General features: G+C 39.8%; 1 protein-coding gene across 1 annotated transcript in view; it reads left to right on the top strand.

Moving 5' to 3' along the window:
• DYNC2H1 (dynein cytoplasmic 2 heavy chain 1) overlaps positions 1-24963 on the top strand; it is a 423384-nt gene that overhangs the window by 347713 nt on the left and 50708 nt on the right. The window contains 7 exon segments of the mRNA XM_075066411.1: positions 14061-14079; positions 14082-14108; positions 14111-14137; positions 14140-14208; positions 14211-14250; positions 14252-14261; positions 21204-21293. Coding sequence (XP_074922512.1) covers positions 14061-14079; positions 14082-14108; positions 14111-14137; positions 14140-14208; positions 14211-14250; positions 14252-14261; positions 21204-21293 — 282 coding nt within the window.

Below are 24963 nucleotides of genomic sequence, written 5' to 3'. Positions count from 1 at the left end.
ATGTCTGGTCCCTCTCAGACCACCAGAGAGAAGAACACAGAACAAAGGACCCACACCCAAAACTTCCCTCCACCCAGATTTGAAGGATCTTGTTTCTTGATTGGTCCTCTGGTCAGGTGTTTGGATCCCTGTTTGTTAACCCTTTCCAGGTGAAAGAGACATTAACCCTTAGCTATCTATTTATGATAGAGGTGGTGTTAAAACTGGATCACTTAAACAAAAAATATCCTTATTTGCAGTGATGTTATCTGAACTCCATTCATTCCTCACTTCCCCACTGAAACCTTTCCCCATCTCAATAACTTATTGAAATGATGAGGAAAATCTGAAATAGTCATAAATAGGTGTGTAAGTATCCAGGAAAAGTCTATACCCTGACTTTGAACTTAAGTTGTCCCAAATGATTTTAAATATTCAGGATTTAATGTTCCAGTAAATTCACAGATTTTTCAAAACATTTTCCTTCTCTTACAAAAGATCTAGCTAAAAGGCAGGCTCTCCCCACTCCTCACTCTAGGGCCTCATCCACCTCAAGAAAATAAACCACTCTTTCACCAACATATAAAAATATATGATAAATGTATCTAATATTCTTTTATAGAAGAGAAACAAATAAGGACTAATCTTCTGACAATGGAGTTGCCTAATGAAAAAAGGAGAGCTTTTCCATCCTAGATGAAAATTACACAGTTTTGCTGCTCAACTAAGAATGCCACTGGAATTAAGTCATTATATTCCATGTCTACAATGAAGATCTGAAAGGCTTTCCATAGAACAACATAACATACATCTTATTACTTTTTCTACATTACCTACCAGTGCCACTTCTGAACCATCCCAGGACAAAATCTAAGCTTCTTACTATTCCTATTAAAAAGTGGGACAGAAATTCTTAAGTATAGTACATTGCAACCTATCTTGTGTGTGCTGTCTTGCAATAAATAAGTTTCAAGCTTATTTCAGAGAGTGGGCAAAGGGCTTTGGACTATCATTAGCTGCTTTCAGGACAGTGAATTTATGCCCTTTGAACAATTCAAATGTAGATTAACAATTGAAGAGAAATTGAGTCTTGCCCACATGCTCAGGATTTAACTTATTGCCATATTTGGGGTCAGGAAGAAATTTTCCTCCAGGGCAGATTGGCAGAGGCCCTGGAGGTTTTTCGCCTTCCTCTGCAGCATGGGGCACGAGTCACTTGCTGGAGGATTCTCTGCAGCTTGAGATCTTCAAGCCATGATTTAGGGTTTGTTACAGGAGTGGGTGGGTGAGATTCTGTGGCCTGCATTGTGCAGGAGGTCAGACTAGATTATCATAATGGTCTTTTCTGACCTTAAAATCTCTGAGTCTATAATTTAAAATGTTTTTGAACTTCACAGTTTCATAACTAAAAACACTCTTTGCCCAGCAAATATACGAAAATTAACACAAAGAAATAACACTAACAAATTTAAAAAATAGTTTCTATGCCTTTCTCCACTTATCACTGGATGAAAAATATCAGGTTGCTCCACAAGTATTAAATAAAGATATAGGAATTGGAAATGCAGAAGATGAGTTGATTATTGCTTTGGTTAACACCCGTAAATCTTCAGTCTGCAACAGAAGGCATAGTAATGCGCCCACCTTATAGTAACTCCATCTAGGTTGTATTTCCCTAATTTGTTTATGAGAAGGTCATGTGAAAAAGTATCAAAAGCCTTACTGAAGTCAAGATGTCAAAGTTCCTTCCCCACTCTGAACTTTAGGATACAGATCTGGGGACCTGCATGAACACCTCTAAGCTTAACTACCAGCTTAGATCTGGTTTTGCTGCCAACACTCCCAAATACTAACTCCCTTCCCTGGATAGTCTTGAGAGACTTCTTCACCAAGTTCCTGGTGAACACCGATCCAACCCCTTGGATCTTAACACAAGGAGAATTTAACCATCCCCCTTCCTTTCCACCGCCAATTCCTGGTGAGTCCCTATCCAATCCCCTTGAATCTTAAAACAAGGACAAATCAATCAGGTTCTTAAAAAGAAGGGTTTTAATTATAGAAAGGTAAAAATCATCTCTGTAAAATCAGGTTGGAAAATAACTTTACAAGGTAATCAGATTCATAGAGCCCTGAGAAACCCCCTCTAGCCTTAGGTTCAAAGTTACAGCAAACAGAGGTAAATCCTCTTAGCAAAAAAGAACATTTACAAGTTGAGAAAACAAAGTTAAACCTAACCTGCCTTGTGTGGCTGTTACTTACAAGTTTGAAATAAGAGAGACCGGTTCAGAAAGATTTGGAGAGCATGGTTTGATGTCCTGTCCCTCTTAGTCCCAAGAGCGAACCACCCCCCCCAAAAAAGAGCACACAAACAAAAGCCTTCCCCCCACCAAGATTTGAAAGTTTCTTGTCCCCTTATTGGTCCTTTGGGTCAGGTGTCAGCCAGGTTACCTGACCTTCTTAACCCTTTACAGGTAAAGGATTTTGGTGTCTCTGGCCAGGAGGGATTTTATAGTATTGTACACAGGACTGCTGTTCCTTTCTTTTTATAGTTATGACACAAGATATATAACATCTTCCCCCATCCAACCACAAGGCTTGTTAGCCTGTGGATGGGCAGAGGGGGAGGGGTGTTAGCTTGTTAGCCTGTCAGCCTGTTAGCTTGTTAGCCTGTCAAATAAAGCTGCCTGGCTCCAATGCCTGGCTCTGTGACCAGCTCCAATGCCTTCTGGTTTTCCACTTTGGCTATGACCCTTGGTCCCTGGCTCCGGTTCCTGGCTCCCTTAGCCCCATTCTAACCACTGAGCTGGACTGCTAGCACCCACCTCTGACACAAAGAGCAAAAAGCTTCGGAAGCCAATTAAATTACTGTCTACACCAAGATTAACTGTAAATCATATTTTTAATAATAGTCTGTCAAGAAAGAGAACCAAATATTAGTCCAGGGGTCGGCAACCTCTGGCATGCGGCTCACCAGGGTAAGCACTCTGGTGGGCCGGGCCATTGTTTACCTGTCACATCCACAAGTCGTGGTTTGCCGTCCCAGGCCAATGGGGGCTGCGGGAAGCAATGCAGGCTGAGGGATGTGCTGGCCATGGCTTCCAGCACTCCCATTGGCCTGGAGCAGCGAACCGCAGCCAGTGGGAGCCATGATTGGCCAAACCTGCAGACGTGGCAGGTAAACAAACTGGCCTGGCCCGCTAGGGTGCTTACTCTGCTGAGCTGCGTGCCAAAGGTTGCCGACCCCTGTATTAATCCAAAGGGATTTTTTTCTCTCCAACTTACAAATGCCTTGAAAATACTTATTCATTACAAAAGTGGTGATTCTCCCAGAACATAATAAAAATTACCAGTTGGCATGTATTTGTCCAATAAATAACTGTTGTGATAACTATTCTCAACCTAAAAGTGTGGACATGTGATCTCCATACCATGATTATCTTAACATTTTGTAGATTGTTAAACAATATATTACTATTGATTTCATATTTCTCTGAGCACCAAGCTTCTTTTTTATGCCTGTCAAAAAGCAAACATTTCTTCCCTATAAATATACAGTACATGAACAAAGTTAGATTAATACAATGCCTGATGTATTGTCCTAGAGTGTGAAATCCTTGCTCCATTGAAGACAATGGGAAAAATCCCGTGGACTTCAGTGGGGCCAGGATTTCACATAGGATTTATTTGCACTTCTTAAATGAAACTAGTAAACTAGTCTGTAAATTCATGAAGAATCAGTGTATGTTGTGGGTAACAGGCAGTGTTAAGTCACTGCACAATCCTAGATTCTTACATGGTAACAAATTTTATCAAGTTAAGAAAAGAGTATTACTTTTACAGTAAGAAACTTCATGAGAAAAAGTAGGGTTTTTAACCTCTCAAATCAATGGCAATCCTTGCTGCTAAATTTTCAGAGCTATCCCAGTTACCATGCTTGGCAGTAAACTAATGAGAAAAAAAGGTAACAATATAATTGGAAAGTTGAAATATTTTGCATCTACTTTCAAGGGAAAATTGGCATGAGCGTATACTGTCCTTGAATGAAATAAGGAAATCTTATATTTCAGATTAGCAACAGTAAATAGTCCTATAATGTTGCAGTACTTTTATCTTTGCCCTAGTAGCAATTACAGCCTCTGTAAATCCCTGTTGGGTGAAACTACCAGGTCTTCAGAACAATCTGAAGTTCCAAAAATTGTTTTTTCTGTAACAATATCATCATGGAAGCTGTATCTCAAAATACTATTTCTACCATCCATTACTTATTCATCCAGGATGACAGTCCTGAAATCTTCCCTTTTAAAATTATCTCTACATGCCATGTGAAATTTTACTTTAAATGAAATGGCTACCTTAAGACAACTCTCAAAGTGGTTTCTTCTAAGTTATGCAAGTATGCATTTTATTTCCTAGTTTTGCACTAGTCTTGAAACACCCACCTTCTCTTGACACGTTGTTTGAAGTCATGTATTTTAACTGCCTGCCTTTCAAGAACAGTTCATTCTGAGGTAAAGATTGTCCCAAAATTTTTGCAGAAGTCCATTTCATAGTAGTTTATTAACCCCTTCCAGCTGCAGCAGTGTGGGACGGAGGGGGGAGGAGGAGAGAGAGATGAGCTCTGCAAAGACATGAGCCATATCATCTCTCCCGCTGAATGAGGCAGGTTCATCCCGGAGATCCAGCCAGGCATGGAAGACAAAGAACACCAGGCAAGGAGAGTCAGGTCGGTCAGTCAACCCCTCCTCCACCGCCGTATGAGAGAGGTGTACGGGAGTGTGTTTGTGTCATCTCTCCCTGTGGTGGGGGGCGAGGGGTGTGTGTCACCCCTTCCTGTGTGAACCGTAAAGCCATAAAAAATAAGAAGGCAAATAAAAAGAATCCAGCTACGCAGGATTTCTTTTTAACAGTGGCTCGGTCAACTTGATGTTAATTTTAATGTTTGTACTGCATAGTTCTGATTGATTTTTGTTGAACTCACTTTAATACAAGTAATTTTACCAGGTGTCCTGTATTCAGCATAGGGATACATGGTCACCCTATCTATTCGGGGCTAGTACTATAGCTATTCTCCATACCTATAGTTAAGAAAGGGGGCAGAAATGGGATCTGGGCAATTACAGACCTGTTAGTGTAACCTGTGGAACAAAGAATGAAGGAAAGAATAATTATATTAATGGAGGTAAATGGAAAAAAAGGGTTTTAATAGGTTTACCAACAGTAAATCGTGCCAGACTAACCTGATCTCCTTCTTTGAGAAAATAACTGATTTTTTTAGTTAAGGGAAAAGCAGTAGATCTAATATACTTGGACTTCAGTAAAGCATTTGATATGCCGCATAGGAAATAATTAGAGAAGGTGGGGATTAGCACAAGAATTGTATGGTGGTTCAGGAACTGACAGAAGGAGAGACTTAATAGGCTGTGCTAAAAGGTGAACTATTGGACTGAAAGGATATTACTAGTACAGTTCCTCAAGGGTCAGTCTTGGGACTAATTTTATTCAATATTTTTATTAATGACTCAAAGTTGGAGTGTACTAACGAGATTTGCTGATGATACAAAGTTGGGAGGCATCATCAATACAGAGGAGGATCAGAATATTAAACAGGAAGATCTAGATGACCTTGAAGACCAGAGTATCAAAAATGGGATGAAATTCAATTCTACAAAGTTTAAGGCTGTGCACTTAGGATTTAATCATAAGAATTTCTTTTACAAGCTGAAGGTTCATCAGTCGGAAGCAAAGAAGGAGGAAAAAGACTTGGATGTGTTGATAGATTACAGGATGACGATGAGCTTCTAGTATGATGCAGCTATGAAAATGGCAACTCTGAATTGCTAGGGTGTGTCAGGCAAGGCTCTTCCTATACGGATAGAGAAGAATTAATACCATTGTGACCAGCACTGGTAAGACCCCATCTGAATTCCTATGTACAATTCTGGTCACCCATGTTCAAGAAAGGGGAATTCAAACTGGAACAGGTGCAGAGAAGAGCTAACTAGGATCATCAAGGAAATGGAGGGCCTATCATGTGAGAGGAAACCGGAAGAGCTTGTCTTAAGTAACCTAGAAAAAAGAAGCCTGAGAGGGGATATGATTATTCTCTGTAAATACATCTGAGGGGTAAAAACCAGGGAGAGTGATGGACTATTTAAGCTAAAGGATAATGTTGGCATAAGAAAAATGAATTTAAACTGGCCATGAAGAAATTATGGCTGGAAATTAGAAGAAGGTTTCTAACCATCAGAGGAGTGAACTCCTGGAACAGCCTCCTAATAATATTGTGGGGGACAAACAACTTAAGGACTTTTACGAGGGAGCTGGACAAATTTATGACTGGGATTGTATGAGGGGGTTGTTTGTGCTGGTGCGAGGCAGGGCTCAGTAGCCCTGGGTGTCCATTGCAGTTTGTCTTACATTCTTAGAGCTCATGCTTCTGGGCTTCAGCACTCACCTATAGGGGTCAGAAACGGATTTTCCTGCAGTGTATTCTGGGTGTTTTGAGTCTCCTTCCTCTGAAACATCACAGATACTATGGCTGGAGATGGAATATTGGGTGGAAAGGGCTAGGGTTCTGGTGGCACTGAGAATTTCCTCTCTCAAGTGCTTAGCTGGCTATGCTTGCTCTCATGTGCTGGATCTAACTGATGGCCATATCTGGGGTCAGTAAAGATTTTCCCCCCAGGTCAGATAGGCAGTGACCTTAGGGGTTTTTTTTGCCTTTGTCTGCACTGTGTGGGTCACTTGCTGAAATTATCTAGGTATATCTCATTTAATCAATTCTATGCTATTGCATGGGCCTTGGGCGCTGATGCTTCTCAGTACCTCCTGTTCTCTGCTGTGGTACATAATAGTCTATTTTCCTATGTGCTGTAATGTTTTTATCTAAATTTGGTTGCTGCGTTTAATGTGCAGGTGCTAGGTGGTGTTGGTTGCTTCTGATATACAGGAGGTTGGACTAGATCAGTGGTTCTCAAACTTTTGTACTGGTGACCTCTTTCACATGGCAAGCCTCTGAATGCGACCCCCCCTCATAAATGAAAAACATTTTTTAATATATTTAACACTATTATAAATGCTGGAGGCAAAGCGGGGTTTGGGGTGGAGGCTGACAGCTCACAACCCTCCATGTAATAACCTTGCGACCCCCTCAGGGGTCCTGACCCCCAGTTTTAAAACCCCTGGACTAGATGATCTGGTGATCTCTTCTGGCTTTAAACTCTATGACTGTAAGCTTGCAGGAAAGATTATCTGCAAGACAAAATACACCTATCATTGAATAAAATGCCATACAAAAATATTTTCTTCTTGTGCAATACTCTGAATGTAATAGTAATTGTAAATAATACAATTCCAGAGTTAAGTAAAAATTAATAATTGCAGAGGGAGAGTGAAATTATCAAGTAATCATTATTATACGAAAAGGGGCAAAGACCTTTTCAGCTAAGATTTGAAATTACATGAAAAATCAATGAAACAGAATTACAGGAAAACTGCTCTGTTTCCAAGAATGAGGAAATTTTGTGGGAGACAGAGATCATTGCTAAATGAAGAGAGAGGAACCAGGGAGTGGGAAAGTGAGCAAAGAGATCCATGAGATAAAATGACCTGAAATTAAAAATGGAATCCTACAAAAAATGGAAACATGGACAAATTGCTGAAGAGGCATACAAATGAATAACACAAGCATGCAGGAACAAAATCAGAAAGGTGTAGGCACCAAATGAGTTAAATCTAGCAAGAGACATAAAAGATAATAAGAAATGGCTCTTTAAATTAGGGCTGTCACACGATTAAAAGAATTAATTGTGATTAATCACACTGTTAATAATAGAATACTACTTATATAAACATTTTTGGATGTTTTTCACATTTTCGAATATAATGATTTCTATTACAACACAGAATACAAAGTCTACAGTGCTCACTTTATTTTATTATAAATATTTGCACTGTAAAAATAAGAGATAGTATTTTTCAATTCACTTAATAACTGCATTCAAAAATAAAATGGTGTAAAACTTTAGAGCCTACAAGTCCACTCAGTCCTATTTCTTGTTCAGTCAATCACTCAGACAAACAAGTTTGTTTACCTTTGCAGGAGGTAATGCTGCCCACTTCTTGTTTACAGTGTCACCTGAAAGTGAGAACAGACGTTAGCATGGCACTGTTGTAGCTGGGATTGCAAGATATTTACGTACCAGATATGCTAAACATTCATAACAGTGTGATTAAAACTGCAGTTAATCACAATTTTAAAAATTAATCGTGATTATTTTTTTTAGTTAATTGTGTGAGTTAACTGCAATTAATCGACAGCCCTACTTTAAATACATTAGGTGTAAAAGAAAGATGGGTGAAATAGGTCCTCTACTTAGCAGGGAAAGAGCTAGAAAAGAAGACTAAGTGGAAACCTGGTTACAGTCTTCAAATATATTAAGGGCTGTTATTAAAACTTCCGTTGGAGGTAGGACAAGTAGTAATGGGCTTAATCTGCAGCAGGGGAGATTTAGGTTAGATATTAGGAAAAACTTTCTAACTATAATGGTAGTTCACCTCTGGAATTGGCTTCCAAGAGAGGTTGTGGAATCCCCATCATTAGAAGTTTTTGAAAACAGGTTGGACAAACGCCTGTCAGGGATGGTCTAGGTTTACTTGGTCCTGCAACAGTTCAGGAGGCTGGACTCGATGACTTTTCAAGGTGCCTTCCAACCCTATATTTCTGTGTGTTCTATGACTTACAATATGTCAATGTTAAGTTGTGAAAACAAGAAAAAAATATAAATTGGATCTTGAAGCCAGTGAAGTTATTTGGATAAGGAAGCAATTTTATTATCCTACTTTATACACATCTGAAAAAGAATGGCTGAAGGGAGGTGATAAATGAGTTGGAATAGTTTAGGTGAAAGGGTATGGAGTCTAGGTGGATGTTAGGAGTGCTAGTAATAATGTAAGATTCAGGCCTGTATTTTTTTTCTTGAGATAGAATTTTGGGTTTTCCCATTTATTTTTGATATTTTTGTATTTATATACTTATATATTTTATACTAAGATGTGTGAACAAAGGACAAAGACATTGTGTGTAGTGGTTTTGCCTGGCCAGACGGGTTTCTTCGTATAATGGGAACAAATAAGAACAGTTAAAGTGTTACTAGACATGGTGGAAGTGTAACATATGAGCATACACTGAAAAGCTGCTTGGCTCTTCTGTCAAGCCAAGGTCAAGTAACCAGTTAGGAGGGGCAAGGGTGTGGGGGAGGGGAGGCATAAAACGCTAAAAGCCAAAGAAAACCTTAACCTTGACCAGTATACAACCTCACTCCTTACCCCTCCCATGGGATACAAAAGAGGTGGGATGAAGACCCCAGACTCACAACCCCCCAAAACAGAACCATTTATGACCATAAATTGAAAGACGTTGGACGGGTGTGTATATTTATGCCTGTTAAGTGGTGGGGAGAGGCAAACGGTACACTGAAAAACAAGGTTCTGCGGCATTAGAGCTGTGGATATGCTTGCTTGAAACTAATCCCAATAAACACTGCACTGCCTGCATTGGGCTTCTGATCTTCTGCTTTCTGTCTGTGTGACAAGAACCAGGGGAGAGGGTGAAGGGAAAGCCTTCTAACTGTGGAGATTTCAGCAAAGGTGAAATAGAGGCAATGTTGCAGGTATCAAAGATGGACAGAAAGACTGATGAAAGATTTCAAAATTATGCTCAGTTGGATACGAGACACATAAAAATGGTATTTGAGATTAAAGGTACAAATATACCTTAATTTTGGATTAGAAAGAGCACATTTAACTTCAGCAGTTCTTTACAAGTTGCTCCAGTTGCCCACTTCACTCTCATGTCTAGTTTTCACGTGCATTTCTGACCCCTCCCCATACGAGTAGTATTAAAAAACACAAAATTCAAAGGGAAAACAGGTTGCTCACACTATTTTCTTTTGGTGAGCTGTTTAGTTCTCAGCCATGGCTGCGGTAAATTCACCGGTGATAGTAGAATAGGGACAGAATACATGTGATAACAAGTTGGTTTGGGGATTCCTGGGGAATCCCAGAGCCCAGGAGACAAATGATGTGGGGAAAAGGGGAATCTTTTGGCAGCGAATAGTAGAAGATTGTTATGATAGACACACCCTTTGTTGGGAAGCTTAGAGTATGCTTTGGATTGAGTAATGTCTAGGAACTTAGAGAACTTACTTTTAGGAAGTGCTTGATAAGATAGGATCATATATGTGAAGGAAGAAATAGAGCCTGAATGTTACACTGCCTTTGGTTGTCTCTCTTCTTATGCCTGAATATTGAATAAAGACAAAGAACTATGTTAAGCCAGAGAGTCCAGAAGCATTTCTTCATCATGCACAATCTTGGATCATGAACATTCATGTAAGTCTAGATTTATAGATTCAGTAGGTTGGGCTACACAAAATAAATTAAAGTGAAAAAGTAAACTACAGTATAATTGGTTCCTAACTGATATGAAATCTAAGGTACACCTCTACCTCGATATAATGCCAAGTGATATAACACGAATTTGGATATAACGCGGTTAAGCAGCACTCCGGGGGTGGAGGGGGCTGTGCACTCTGGTGGATCAAAGCAAGTTCAATATAACATGGTTTCACCTATAACACGGTAAGATTTTTTGACTCCTAAGGACAGTGTTATATGGAGGTAGAGGTGTATATAGGTAAAGCCAAATTTTCAGATACTGGGCATTTATTATACAGATTTGTCATCAAGAACTAACTTTATTTAATTGTCTGTTGAAGACCTTTATTCTATTTGTTGGCAACCATGATTCCATGTCCCTTTATTCTTTTGCCAGCCATGGCCATACAGATCCTTTAGTTGCATTGTGAGCTTGAGACCAGTGACATTCAAGGATCCTGTTGGACTTGTAGTGCTTGTGGGCACAGATGAAATACAAAAGTCGACAGCCACCTGGACTGCAAAGCAGAATGCCACGGGAGGGATTTAGAAGTTGATTTGATCTAACTTAAACAAAGCCAGGGCCTCTATTCATTTTCACAGTGGATAGTTCTCTAATTTTTACCTTTAGGAAATCAATGGAAAATGATGATATGAACAAAAATATTTTGCAAATTAGCAAAATGGTGATTTTGAGGTATATGTGGCTTATTGAAAATATTTTATGAAGTTTATTCATCCCATGTTTAAGATTCAGTGCAGTATATTGTTACTATGAGTTGAGTTGGTTATCTCAGAACATTTGCTTTAGAAATATGCATTGGATAATAATCTGCGTGTACAATAATATTTACAAACTGGTAATATCTCTCAAGCTAATAAGTCAAGTGATGAATAAATTTGAATTGTGAATAGCTCTAAAATAAACTGAAAACAAAAGTGTGAAATAAAGATAAATGGGTATTTGAAAACATGAATACCTCTAAGAGTTTTCACGCATTTTACATTTAAATTGTGAAAAACTAATACCAGAATATTAGCTCTCCTTCAGTGTTTCATAGGGAAGATCAGTGTGAAATAAAATTTAGTTTGCATACTTTTTCATATTCTAGGAAAGAGATAAGTACTTGGAAGTGTAACTTAGTTTGTGCCTCGTTCCATAAAACACAGCACTACAAATATTTCAGCATAATATAGTAGGTAGATTGTATGCATCATAGCACAGGATAAACTATAAAACTGAAACTGTTTAAGATAAAAATAAAATATTATTATTCATTAGAGTTGTAATTATAGCAAGATTGATATATCTTCTGAAATCAAGAAGTAAATATACTGGAAAGGAAAACTCCTTCTTCATATGGTATATAACTGATCTTGAGAACTCAATAAACCGAATTGTATTTCCTTATTTTAGTGCCCAAGCACAATGAAAATCAGAATACGTCCTCTAGAGCTATCACACACTATACCAGCTAGTTAAATGTCTGATCTTATTCCATGCCTACATATTGAATGATAAATTCTGATTGATATACAGTAATGGTTTCAGTAGAGTCTTTTATTCTTGCTGGTTCCATTTTCTATTTCATTATCTATTAGTAATGTGATTGCAATGAATCATTTTTAAACAGTCAAGATCCTTAGAAAATTATGTCAGAATTGTCTGTTAATTGTCTGTTAATGACTTTACTTAAGTGATTTGCAGAGTTATGAAAAGTTAAGAACATTCATTATTGAAGAGGTAATTAGTTGCTTTCAAACTAGAGCATTAAAACCTTGTTTTAGTAAAATCTGTATTACAGATTTACACAGTGTAATTCTCTTACTGTAGCCTATTTGAATTTCAATTTTCTCACTTTCCTCACAGAAGCGGAATTTTTTGACTCTGATAATTCAAGGCCAAACATGATCTTTAGAGATAGATCTACATCAAAATCCCAACTGCAAATACCAGAGAATTTTGAGGATACTCAAATTCTGAAAACAGACCTGAACTTTGCAAGTGGCTTCTATAGTTAAAATAATCCAAACCCAAAAACTCAGATCCAAGCATCCCCCAACTTATGTCATATTTAATACCATGATCATATCGAACACATCTTCAAGGCTGAGAATCAGTACCTATCAGCCCAGCCTGTACACTTTCTTTCCCCAACATACAGTTAAATACTGTTAAGTATATTAACAGCACTATACTAAGAAATAGACCTGCAATATTTAATAGCAATACCTTTATTTTATTTACCTGTTATATGAAAGTGTATTTATAAGGATATGTTCCCCCTATTTTATTTTATCCCTCCTAGTTTTAATTCCTTTGTTGCTTGCTTAACACCCTCCCTAAGAAGTTTTTCTTACAATGAAGGGACAATTGATACCGGTACCACTTCTTAGCTGTGTGAAAGGCATGGCTGAAAGTTCCACTTTCGTAAGATGTAAGAGTTTGGGCCTAATCCTCAGCTTGTGTAAATCAGCCTAGTTTAATTAACTTCACTTTAGCTAATAGACTCAAGGAGCTCAATCAATTTAGTTTAACAAAGAGAGGGTAACAAAGAGAAGGGGTGCCTTGATTACAGTCTATCAGTATCTACATGGGGAAAAGTATTTAATAATAGGATCTTCAGTTTAGCAGAGAAAGGTATAACACAGGGGTCGGCAACCTATGGCATGCGTGCCAAAGACGGCACACGAGCCTATTTTTAATGGCACGCTGCTGCCTGCTGGAGTCCCAGCAGGCAGCAGCGTGTCATCAAAAATCCTGCCCGGCCTGGCCTGCTCTTCTCCGCCCTCTGCTCCCCCACACACATGGGGGCAGGGGCAAGGGGCAAAAGTTTGGTCCTGCCAGCTTCCCTGCCTCTTTCCGTAGTGTGCTGGGTTCCTGCACCTCCTCCATCTCTCCGTCCCTCCCTCCCTGCTGGCCAATCAGCTGATGGCTCTTGCGAGGGAGGGGGTTGGGAAGGAGCAGAGTCAGCGTGCTCATTGCTCCCGACGGAGACAGAGAAGAAGCAGGGGCAGAGCCTTGGGGTAGGGGTGGGATAGGGGCATATCCCCTCCAGCCACCTGCCCTGACCCGACCCCCACCACACACACCCCAGCCCTTTATTTTTAAACATGGAGTCCATATTCCATTCCTTATTAGTGCTTCCACTTTAACATTGTCATAAAGAATCTCCACAGTAAAACCTTTCATTATATTATTAAAAATAAAGATACAGTGACACAGAAAAAGAATGAAGAGAAAAATATTAATAGGACTGTATATACACAATGGAATAGATGTCCTGTACATCCCTTCTCACATTAAAAAGACACAGAAGTCCAGTGGATAGGATCTTGGACTTGGAGTCAGGAGACTTAAGTTATATGCCTGGCTTGGCCACTGACCTGCCTGTAACTTTAGGCAAGTTATTTTTGATCTGTTTCTCTTTGTCCACTCTTGTTCTCCTTGTCTGTTTAGATTGTAAGCTCTCATGCGAGGGACTGTTCTTACTATGGTGTTGTGGCAACACCTAGCACAATGCTAGACTTCTAGTACTACACATAGTAATGATCATGAAGAATTGAGAGTTGAAAGAAAACAAATGTAGTATAATAAAGTGTCACTTTGAGTTATTAATTAAGCATTCTACATTCTTTTGTAGAACTCCAACCTGATTCATCAGAGGTGTCTCCTCCTACTGAGCAACAAGGTCCCCAATCTATTCATTCATTATTCTTGAACATTCAATGCCATTCTCCAGTGCAAAGTGTCCACAGTCACTTGCAGTCTCAGTAAAGTCATCAGAGGCACCTACTATTGAGTTCTGAAGTACAGAGTCTAGCGAGCGCTTTATAACCAGAAGGTAAGCTAATATTTGAAAAAAAGAAATATACATATAACTAACCATTATAAATCCTTACTCTGTACTATGACATTGAACAAAGTCAGCTAATCAGACACTAATACATTTCACCTTGTTTGGTTTGTTTGTTTAAAATTGTCACAAGAGTAGTTAGATGCTTCAGGGGATTCCTAATCAAATAGGGAACCATACGCCATCATGTGCCAGCATGCTCCCTTGCTATGTACATCACAAACTGGACAATCCTACGTATAAGATAATGGACAAAAGTCAGATATCGAATGGCAATTACAAAACCTGTAGGAGAACACTTCACTCCCTGGACACACACAATAGCAGATTTAAAGGTAGCCATCCTGCACAAAAAATTCAGGACCCAGACTCCAAACAGGAAACTGCTGAACTTCAGTTCATCTGCAAATTTGACACCATCAGCTCAGGATTAAACAAAGACTGTGAATGGCTAGCCAACTACAAAAGCAGTTTCTCCTCCCTTGGTGTTCACACCTCAGCTGCTAGAAGAGGAGCTCATCCTCCCTGGTTGAACTAACCTTGTTATATCTAGACTGATTCTTGCCTGCATATTTATACCTGCCTCTGGAAATTTCCACCACATGCATCTGACAAAGTGGGTATTCACCCATGAAAGCTCATTCTCCAATATTTCTGTTAGTCTATAGGGTGCCACAGGACTCTTTGTCGTTTGTCACCTTACGGTCAATTATAGTTCAAAACTGATTCAGGGTTTTAGCACCAAATGTTGTTACCATCTAAAGGCTTAAACTTAACTGTGGCTTTTCAGAATGAAAACTAAAAAAAAAAGTTGGCTTTAAGAATAAGTGGGGGCTTCTGGGTGTATTATGCATATTAGCTGAACTTTCTTTATGAAGGATATACAGAGCTGGTAGAATTAATGATCCTGGAATAGCATTTCCAACTCAAATCCCATAAAATCTCACAAGCTAAATCATTCATGTTATCCCCCCGGTCAACATACCTCAGTGGGTCACAGCTGAGGATGCCAGATGCAGGTCAAACTGCTGAGAAATAGGGCAGATTCACCCCAGGCTGGTGGTTATTCTGTGATTAGCTATATCAAGCCAATAACAAAAGTAAACTTCTGTCTCATCGCACTGGTTAACAAGAAGTCAAACATGCAGTCTCCTTAGACATTACAGTATGTATTTCACCATATAGACACTAGACTTTATGATGAGTGGTTATTGAAAAAGAATTTAATTAAACAAAGGGTTCTTCTGATCTTAAGAGATCAGCCTTATAGCCAGGTCAATGTATAGCTTAGATCTTATTCAATAATCACGCTGCTGCCAATCTTTGAGTAACTAAAATCTAAAGGTTTATTTATAAGAGAAAATAAGACCGTTAAAATGGTTACTAGATCATATAAATACAATAATTGCAAAGTTCTTATCTCAGGTTTGTAGCAGTGATGTTACAGACTATTGGCTTCTAAAGTCTTTGGTAACTTCCAAAAGCTTGGAAGGTCCTCAATTCATAGATTTGAATGCTCCTTTTAGTTGTAAGTCCATAGTCTAGAGTATCTGAGCAGGAAAAAGGCAACATGGAGATGATTCAAGGATCTTTTATATCCTCTGCCATGTGGATGGAATTTTCCTGTCCCAAACAAAGCTCACAGTCAATTTGTGGAAAGTTAGGGGCACAAGATGGAGTGCACAGTCACATGAGCAAATTACATGCCCTTACATGGCTTGCTGACTCCCAGAGGCAGCCATTGGCCACTTGCAGGCCAAGATGTCTGCAGGAAGAGCCATCTTGGGCGGAATGAGTTTCTTCTGTGGACCACTGTGAGAGTCAATTGCCTTTCATGGACCATCAATACAAAGCTGTCTGGCTTCACTGTAGATTTTACATGGTGAGTGTTACTCTAGAAACAAACACATCTGGGATACAGACTATAGCCAATGTTCATAACTTCAGCTACAGTTATGATACATTGATTTAAAAAGGATAATTTTATTTAGAAAATCATATCTCTTCTGTTGACACCTTACATGATATACTTTGTACAAATTTTGTTGCAGTTGTCTAACAGTGACCATATTAATGATATAAATGATCATATTTCAGTCATACAGCATCACACCCCTTTTAGTGAAACTTGCATTTGCAACTGAAGCATATTGGAAGTAATTTTAATAATAGGATATCCTAGAAAATATGTTTTGGTATAAAATGCTGCCTCTTTTCTCTATTTTTTGGCTGTTTCACAGTGGTTAACACAACAGTTCTCTCTATATATTGGCACTTGTTGCCAGATCAGAGCAACTCAAACCAAACAAGGCTTAAATTGCTGTTCATAAGCAGTAAGATGAATGTATTAACGCATGATATATTTTTAAATTTTTTTTTTTAGTCTAGAGCAATTTCTAATGCTCAGTACAAACTTCAGCCAACTTTGTCAGGCATTTTGCATTACAATATACAATCTATTAATATTCAAAATATTTAGAATTACCGCTTGGTGAAATAAATTCCTGTACATTGGGAGAGTCCATGCTCTACTCCAACAAAAGGCAACACATACTTTGTATAAGTTGAATATTACCCCCTTTCTGAGATTTGGTTTTATGATCAGAAGTATTAAACAGAACATAAATTCTATTCCAGGCTTAAATGCCTTAGGACCCATCTGTTCCAAACCCAAACCCCCAAGACTAATTTGGCTCATAGCCTGCTGTATCTGTCTCCCCAAATGCACATATTAGAATCTCACTACCTCAGTGCCAGTTGAGCATGGATTATCAGACCATGGAACATAATTTAGTCTGTCTTTTCCACAAGACATTTTGGGAACTTTATGGTGGTAACGGTTACTTTCTGCCTTCTTTTGGAGGTTCTGTGCTCCCAACAGTCTTCATCAACACAAATAATCCAGGATGGATTTAGGATAGGTTGGGTGGTTTATTTAGATCAACTAACAGTTCACTTTCCTCAATGTTTTGAAGCTGTTTCGTTTGTTTGTGAATTAAGGGAAGTCATTATAAGGTAAACGTTAAACCAATTTTAATTTAAATCAATTCCCACACAGGGTTTGCACTTATTTAACTACATTGATTTAGAAACTAGTATAGTTAAATAGGTTCAACTTCTATACATAGACATCCCAATTTACTTTCTTTTCCTCGGTTTTTTCTATGATAGATAGTATCTTGTTTCGTATAGAGAACTGTAAAATACAGGGGCTTAGTACATGTGCCAAAACAGATAGAGAAGAATTTTCACTCCATAAGATTTTTAAAATGACTCTTGAAACCTGTGTATATTAATATGCTGTACTGTAACAGCTGCATAAGGCCTGTTATCTGTTGGATAAATAGTGAGCATTCACAAATAGTCAACATACCATACTAACACAGGAAAGTTGCATTGGTCTCACATTCAGAATTGTAGGTGTCTGACATTTAGATCTTGCTACTTTTATTTGCAAGTAGCTTGATTTTAAAAGCATAAAATCAGGACGGTAATAAAGAACATAGTGTAGAAAAAATTATAAGGAAAACTAGAAACAGTTGGTTGCCCAAACTTAAGTACTGAGCTGACTAGCTGTTGATGTTTCTGCACTGGCTTAGCTAACTACCTGAGACCCTTTCCTCACCTTTATGTTCAGGTGTGTAATTAAAGAGTATATATCTTTTAAAACTCATGAAGATTGGATATGGGGATGTGATAGGGTGTGCTCCCCACACTGGCCCTGCAAGAGCTGACTTGGGCCAAGTGGGCCCAGTCAGCTAATTAAGCTGAAAATGGCAGAGTTTTAGGTTGGAGCCAGCTAATTGGAGAGAGGTTCACCTGTGAGGGACAGACAGGGCTTCTACAAAAGACAGGAAATTGGAAACAGAAGGGGCTTCAGGGAAAAAGTCTGCAGTCACTCCCTGGGAAAAGGGAGCTGTGTTTGGATGGCTGCAGAGATGCCTAAAGTTACTCCCTGGGAGGAGGGAGTGAGGAGATTCACCAGAGGAGTGGGGAAAGCCAGGAGGTATGGAAGCAGCTCAAGGAAAAGCAGCAAGTTGCAAGGAATGGACCTTATCTGTTGTGTAGAGGGTCTCAGAGCTAGAACCCAGAGTATAGGGTAGGTCCAGGTTCCCCTGCTAGCCACTGTGGGAGTGGTACTGTGGCAGTGAAGCAGAAGGCTGCCTGAGAGACTTCTGGAGAGCAAGAACCTTGATACACTCCCACAGGATAGAAAACTACAATAGTGACCTGGCCAGAGGGCTGAGTCGCAAAGAGGAAAGCTGCAGCTCCTGAGAGAGAGAGAGGAGGACTGCAGGGGACAAACTGACGGGACATAATCCCGGGATGGAACAATGGCCTGACCAAGCTAATCCCCAGAATCACCAAAAGGTGACCCATCCAGTGGTAAGTATAGCAACCCATCATGGAGGGAAAAGCAGGTTGTACGTAGTTATGATGTGATGAAATCAAAGAATGTGAAACCAGAAAGAATTACAAAGATTCGTCATACCACAAAAAACTATGAGACAAATAAAGAAGACAAGAAAAGAACTGAGCTACATTGAAACTAAGGATAGCAGACTATGCTATGAAAACATCACCGTTCTGGAACTTTTTGATGATTTTGAAAAATTAGAAGATACAGACTTGAAAAGAGGAGAAGAAAATGCACACCTATTACAATATGCTGTCAATTCTGTTCTTAATTAGGTCATATTCCAAGTTTACCAATGAATTTCTTCTGTGGTGGGCACCAAGTCTCATGTATGCATTTTTTCCTGTTGTGCTTATCCCATAGGTGATCCTCAAGTTGAAGCAGTACCAGGCCAGAAGAGTGGGTGAACTTCAGGTTCTCATGGCAGGAATGCCATAAGCCGGGGTGGCCAAACTGTGGCTTGCGAGCCACATTCGGCTCTTTTACAATTAAAGTGCAGCTTGTGGACTCCCCAGTGACTCCCCATTCTCTACCTACCAGACTAGGAGAGGGGATCTCGGAGCTTCTACCCTGCAGTGGGATGCTGGGGCTAAACCAAAGTGGTATCAGTTATTCATTTGACCCAGAAAATATTCTTAACATGTTTTATTCCCAAAATCACACTCACATAAGGATAAACAATGTCTACATACTTTGGATGGAATGTAAGCATTAACCTTTTATCTGGACAGGACTGAGCCTTTCAGGGTTTCTCCCTGGCTATTTATTTTTTTATGCTGATTGAATGAGAGGTCAAGCAGTTACGGCACAGACAATTTCTGAATGGATTAATTCCTGTATTACCATGGCAAACACCCCTCTGCCACAGGCACTATTGGTTCATTCAGTGAACACTTATGCTACGTTGATGGCTTTTCAAAAGGATGTTTGAATACTGAATGTTTGTAGGGCTGCCACTTGGTCCTCTGTGCCTTCACTCATCATTATACCACCAACACTGCTTCAAAAATTCAAATTTTGGGAAGACCATGTTAAAGTAGACACTGAGCCCCACCACATAACAATACCTCTTGTGAGTCACCTGAGTGGAACAAATTTGTGCAACCACTTGAAGAAGAAATAAAACAGATAAGTAACCCTTTCAACTGTTGTTCTTAGATCCTGTAGCATACATGTATTTCATGACCCATCCTCCATCCCCTCTGGATCCCATTCTGCTATGTTTCGATGTGAAGGATCTGAGGCCAGGTTAGGGCATTGCCACCTTTATATAATCTTGGCAGGAACCACAGCAATATGCAGGGCACATATGCTGCCCCTATTGGTTCTGCTGCAGAAAACTTTCTGATTCTGGCATGCTAGACACATACATCTCTGACTGGAATACATGGGTGCAATCACATCTCGAAGAACAACCCAGGAATTCTCTGTCCCCGGCAGGTGCAGGGCCACGACTTCTTTCCAGCTTAAGCCACGGCCCCGTGCCTGCCAGGGACTGAGAACACCGGTGCCCCCAGCCCTGGAGTTCTCTGTCCCCGGCAGGGGCAGGGCCACGTCTTCTCTCTGGCTTCGAAGCCAAAGAGAAGGGCCCGGCGCCTACCGGGGTCCGAGAACACTGGCGCCTGCAGCCCCGGAGAAGCCGGAGAGAAACAGCATCCCCGCACCTGGCAGGGACAGAGAAAGCTGGTGCCCGCAGCCTGCAGCCCTGGAGTACTCTGTCTCCAGCAGGCGTGGAACCACAGCTTCTCTCCCCTGCTGGCCACTAGGCAGGCACATATAAATGCCCTGGCGGGCGCCATGGCACTCACAGGCACCGCATTGGAGACTACTGGTCTATTTAAATGTTACCAAAGTCTCTAGACCCAAAGTTTTTCTATTATTTGTATTAAGATGAAGTTTATTCAGTGCAAGTTAGCACTGTTTAGTTCACTTTGAATGTCATCCTTTCTTATATGCTTTAATGGCCAGACTTTCAAATGTCATCAGCATGCAGTAGCTGCTGCTGTTCTTAATGAGAGCTGCTGGATGCTGAGCTCTTTTGAAAATCTGGCCTTTAATCTTCCAGGGCATGATCCTTCAAAGTGCTCAGCACTTCCTGTGTGATGCCAAGTGCCCTTAACTCCCATTTAATTAAGGGGGAGCACCTTGCAGAATCAGGACCCACAGCACTTCACAGGCATTAGTTAATACTAACCTTACTCTTGTCAAGTACATACTGTTAAATGTTTTTTGTCCTCACCGTAAAAAGCTAATGCTAGTGTTAAGTCACATTTATCTGTTAAACAGAGGCTCTGTATGGCCTCTGTCACCATTGTGTCTGTGCACTACATAAGGAGTTTGCATTAGAGCTGGGAATTCATAGTTGTATGCTCAGATTGTGACACTCACTCTCTTTTTAAACTACATTCAGTCTTCAGCTAATTAAATGTAATATGAATAGTTGCATTAAAACAGTAGTAATACCTGTAGTTTTGAGTTGTATTGCATAACCAATTAATCTATTTTTGTTTCAGTGTCCCCTCACATGGCAGAGTAAGTGGGAAGGTCCAGAAGATCCTTTGCAATATCTCAGAGGGCTTGTAGCTCGAGCACTTGCTATCCAGGTAAAGTAGAAGATGCGGTTAACTTCAGAACTATGTGCTATTTTTTATACCACAATATACTGTGTACTTCTCTATAGTAGGGCTTTCCACGCTGCTGTCTGAGAGAGATTTAGAACTTGTGTGTAAATAAATGTTAAAAACCATAAACATGGAGGTACAACATAAGGACCTCAAATTTTTGTCCCACTAAACCCTGAAACTATTGTCAGAGTGCAGTAACATTGCTGTTCACTTTTACAGCAGTCTTAACTTGCCCTAAATTTCAATCAAAGTTTTAACTCAGGATCTGTGGAGAAGGAAGGAAGATCTTTGTTTTTCTTAATGTCTTTGTAGAACTCCTGTTATTTTTCTAAATAACATGCTCTCCAAAATAAAACTGAGTAGAAAGGATGGCCCCTTATGAGACTTCATTATAGTTGCCAGTGAAACTAGGGTATGGTTTGATATGCAGTTTTACCAAATCCTTGAAAAATAGTCAACTTCTATGTTTGGAGGTGGTGTTCCTATGTTAGAATGCAAATTAAAATTCCTTCACAAGATATGAGCTAGGGGAAAGGAGTCTGGGACAGGAGGGTAAGAAAGTAAAATTAGATAATCATATCAAAGCAAGAAATAGATTTCACAACCCAAGAATCTTTTTTTTTTTTTTTTTTTTTAAAATGCAGTGAGTTTCTGAAGACACGCTGTTTTGTTCAGTGGAATAGAGTGGATGATTACATCTGTTTATCCTAGGGTGTGCTCCTAAATGATTTACTTGCAAATTTGTCTTTAATTTCTGTTAAGTAATTACTTGCTCTGAAAGAAACAGCAAGGAAAAAATATAATTGGACAATAAATGCTGTTCTTCAGTCTGTTGAATTAATGTTTGTTATGAGATGACTTTACAGAATTTGTTTTCTAAAGGGCTGTACCATATGGTCTAGCATGTATTTGAAATGGCACATGGCTGTAGAGAAGTGCCTTCAGACTGAAATGCTAACACGAATTACTCCACTTTCATGTCTCATGTGAAAAGCAGATATGACTGTTGTCTGTTCAGGTAGCAGATGACCGAGATATCATTTATTTAGAAGGAGCAGTGTAAAAATTAGATTCAAATCTGTAAGTCTAAGAAAACAGAAATATATGTGTGTGTACATAGGTATGTATGTTTATGTATATTTATGTGTATATATATGGAGAAAAGCATCTTCCCACTGTCAGTAATTATTGCCTGTCTTGTTTTGAGGTTTAAAAATATTGTATATATCTCCGGCAGAATATTTACTATTACTAATACATCATAAGTTTTTTTTTGATAAGTTATTCTTGTCTAGATGGTTGATATGTTTAGGCATTGTTGCTTTTGTTCAAATACTTCATAAAGATAGGTAGGTCATTAACAATATTGTTTATATTTAGTGCCCCATGCTTTTTTCAAGTATGAAGTAACATGGAAAAAAAACTAAACAATAAATAAAACAAAAGAAAAAGAAAGGCAATGAATAAAATTTAATGAAATGCACTCATCCCGCAGCAGCAGCTCCTGTCCTGCAGGGCTGACCCTGGCTTCTTGCTCCAGGCATTGTGACCTGGCACATGGGGTCACAGCACTGCTCAGGTTTGGCCTTGCAACTCCTCCTAGGGTTACCATATGTCTGTATTTTCCCAGACATGTCTGGCTTTTTAGTTCTTAAATCACCGTCCGGGAGGAATTTTTAAATATCTAAAAACGTCCATGAAAATATGGACGTATGGTAACCCTAAGTCCAAAGTCCCGGGGCTGGCAGCGCTTTCTGGGGCAGCTTCTGGCACCCACCCACTGGCAGGAGCCTGCAGTGTGGGCAGCCCCTAGGCACAGAGGCAAAGGGGGTCTCCACGTGCTGCACCAGCTCCCTCCTGCCCAATCAGAGCTGTGGGGGCGGGGCTTGCAGTGCCAGCAGTGGGCAGAGAGCCCTCCGCCTCCACCCCCGACCCGACCCTAGGAGCCAGAGGGACCTGCCACATGCTTCCTGGGAGCCACCCCAGATAAGCACCACTGGGACTCCCCACCTCAACACCCAGCAGGTCCCTCTGGCTCCTAGGGTGTCAGAGAGGTGAGAGGGGTGCACTGGTGGGGTCGAGCAGCGGAGGAGCAGAGCTGGACTGTGAGTCAAGTCAACACTCCCCAGGGAGTGACCTCTTTTTTGAATCTTCAGATATGGTAACCCTAACTCCTCTGTGATAACAAAGGGGTGGCCAGGCCAAATTTTAGTGAAAGGCTTTGCAACATGGTACACAGAATTGCAGAGCTGCTCAGATTTGGCCTAGTAGCCCCATGGTGATAGAAAGATGGCAGGATCAAAGTTGAGCTGCACTGCAACCCCATGCACCAGGTTGCAATGCCCAGAGCAGGAAGCCAGGCCAAGACCAGAGGTATAGGAACCACCACTGAGGGGTGAGTGTAGGGCAGACTTGCTCACCAACACTCTCCATCTTCAGGGCCTGCCCTCCTCATGGGGACAGGGTGGGTTTACTCTTGAGCATCCCATCCAGGGACTCCCATCTCCTGGGGACAGGACCTAACCCCCTCCCACAGAGGATAAAACAAAATAAAATGAAATTCCAAAAAAATAAAATAAAAAATTATAAAGATTTTCACTGAGCTCTGTTTATAGTATCTCTGTATATGATAGCATTGCCTAAAGCATTAATAAGCACATTGAGTTCTGTTGCATAAATTATTAATAACAATTCCAAGAGGAGAAGTGAAATAATACTGATCCAAATGAAGAAACTGAAACAACATCTGCTTGGGCATTCATTGATTCCAATTGTAGCACTCTTGAAATCAATAGTGGTGTCAATATATAAAGTTCATTTCCATAGACATTTATTTGTATATGTCATGTCAACTTAAATAAGAATTAGTTGCTGATTCATACTTGATGTATCATATTTGATATATTTTTGCCACCTACTAATACTGTATATGAATCTGCTAAGCTATTTGAACTTCAGCCTCTCTCAAATTGTGACCAAAAGTACTAAGAGTATAATTTACAGTTGTATAATTGCATATTACTTATATTGCTATTCAAACTTATAATAAACACTTCATAAAATTAAAAGTATAAATCATATCTTGGCCAAATTTCGGTTAAATTCCTCTTGCGGTTTCAGTTTTTAGTTTAAACTGTAGTATGGCTGGACATTTTTGAAAAACACCTTAGAGAGGTAGCTGGTGAAGAAAGTATTGCTTTTTGGGAGAGATTTTTCTCAAATGGTGAAGGGTTTTAGAAGAATAGGCCCACTGATGCTCAGTAGATCAGTTGCCCAAGTTAAACTATTCTATCATATTATCCCTTCCATAAAATTATCAAGCTTAGTCTTATAGCCAGATATGTCTTTTGCCCCCACTACTCCCCTTGGAAGGCTGTTCCAGAACGTCACTCCTCTAATGGTTAGAAACGTTCGTCTAATTTCAAGTCTAAACTTCCTAATGTCCAGTTTATACCCATTTGTCCTTGTGTCTACATTAGTACTTAGCTTAAATAATTCCTCTCCCTCTCCAATATTAATCCCCCTGATATATTTATATAGAGCAAGCATATCCCCCCGCAGCCTTCTTTTGGCCAGGCTAAACAAGCCAAGCTCTTTGAGTCTCCTTTCATAAGGCAGGTTTTCCATTCCTCGGATCATCCTAGTAGCC

The sequence above is a fragment of the Chelonoidis abingdonii genome, chromosome 1, assembly GCF_003597395.2.
Source record: "Chelonoidis abingdonii isolate Lonesome George chromosome 1, CheloAbing_2.0, whole genome shotgun sequence".
NCBI lineage: Eukaryota > Metazoa > Chordata > Testudines > Testudinidae > Chelonoidis > Chelonoidis abingdonii.
This window is presented reverse-complemented; position numbering and strand designations above follow the sequence as displayed.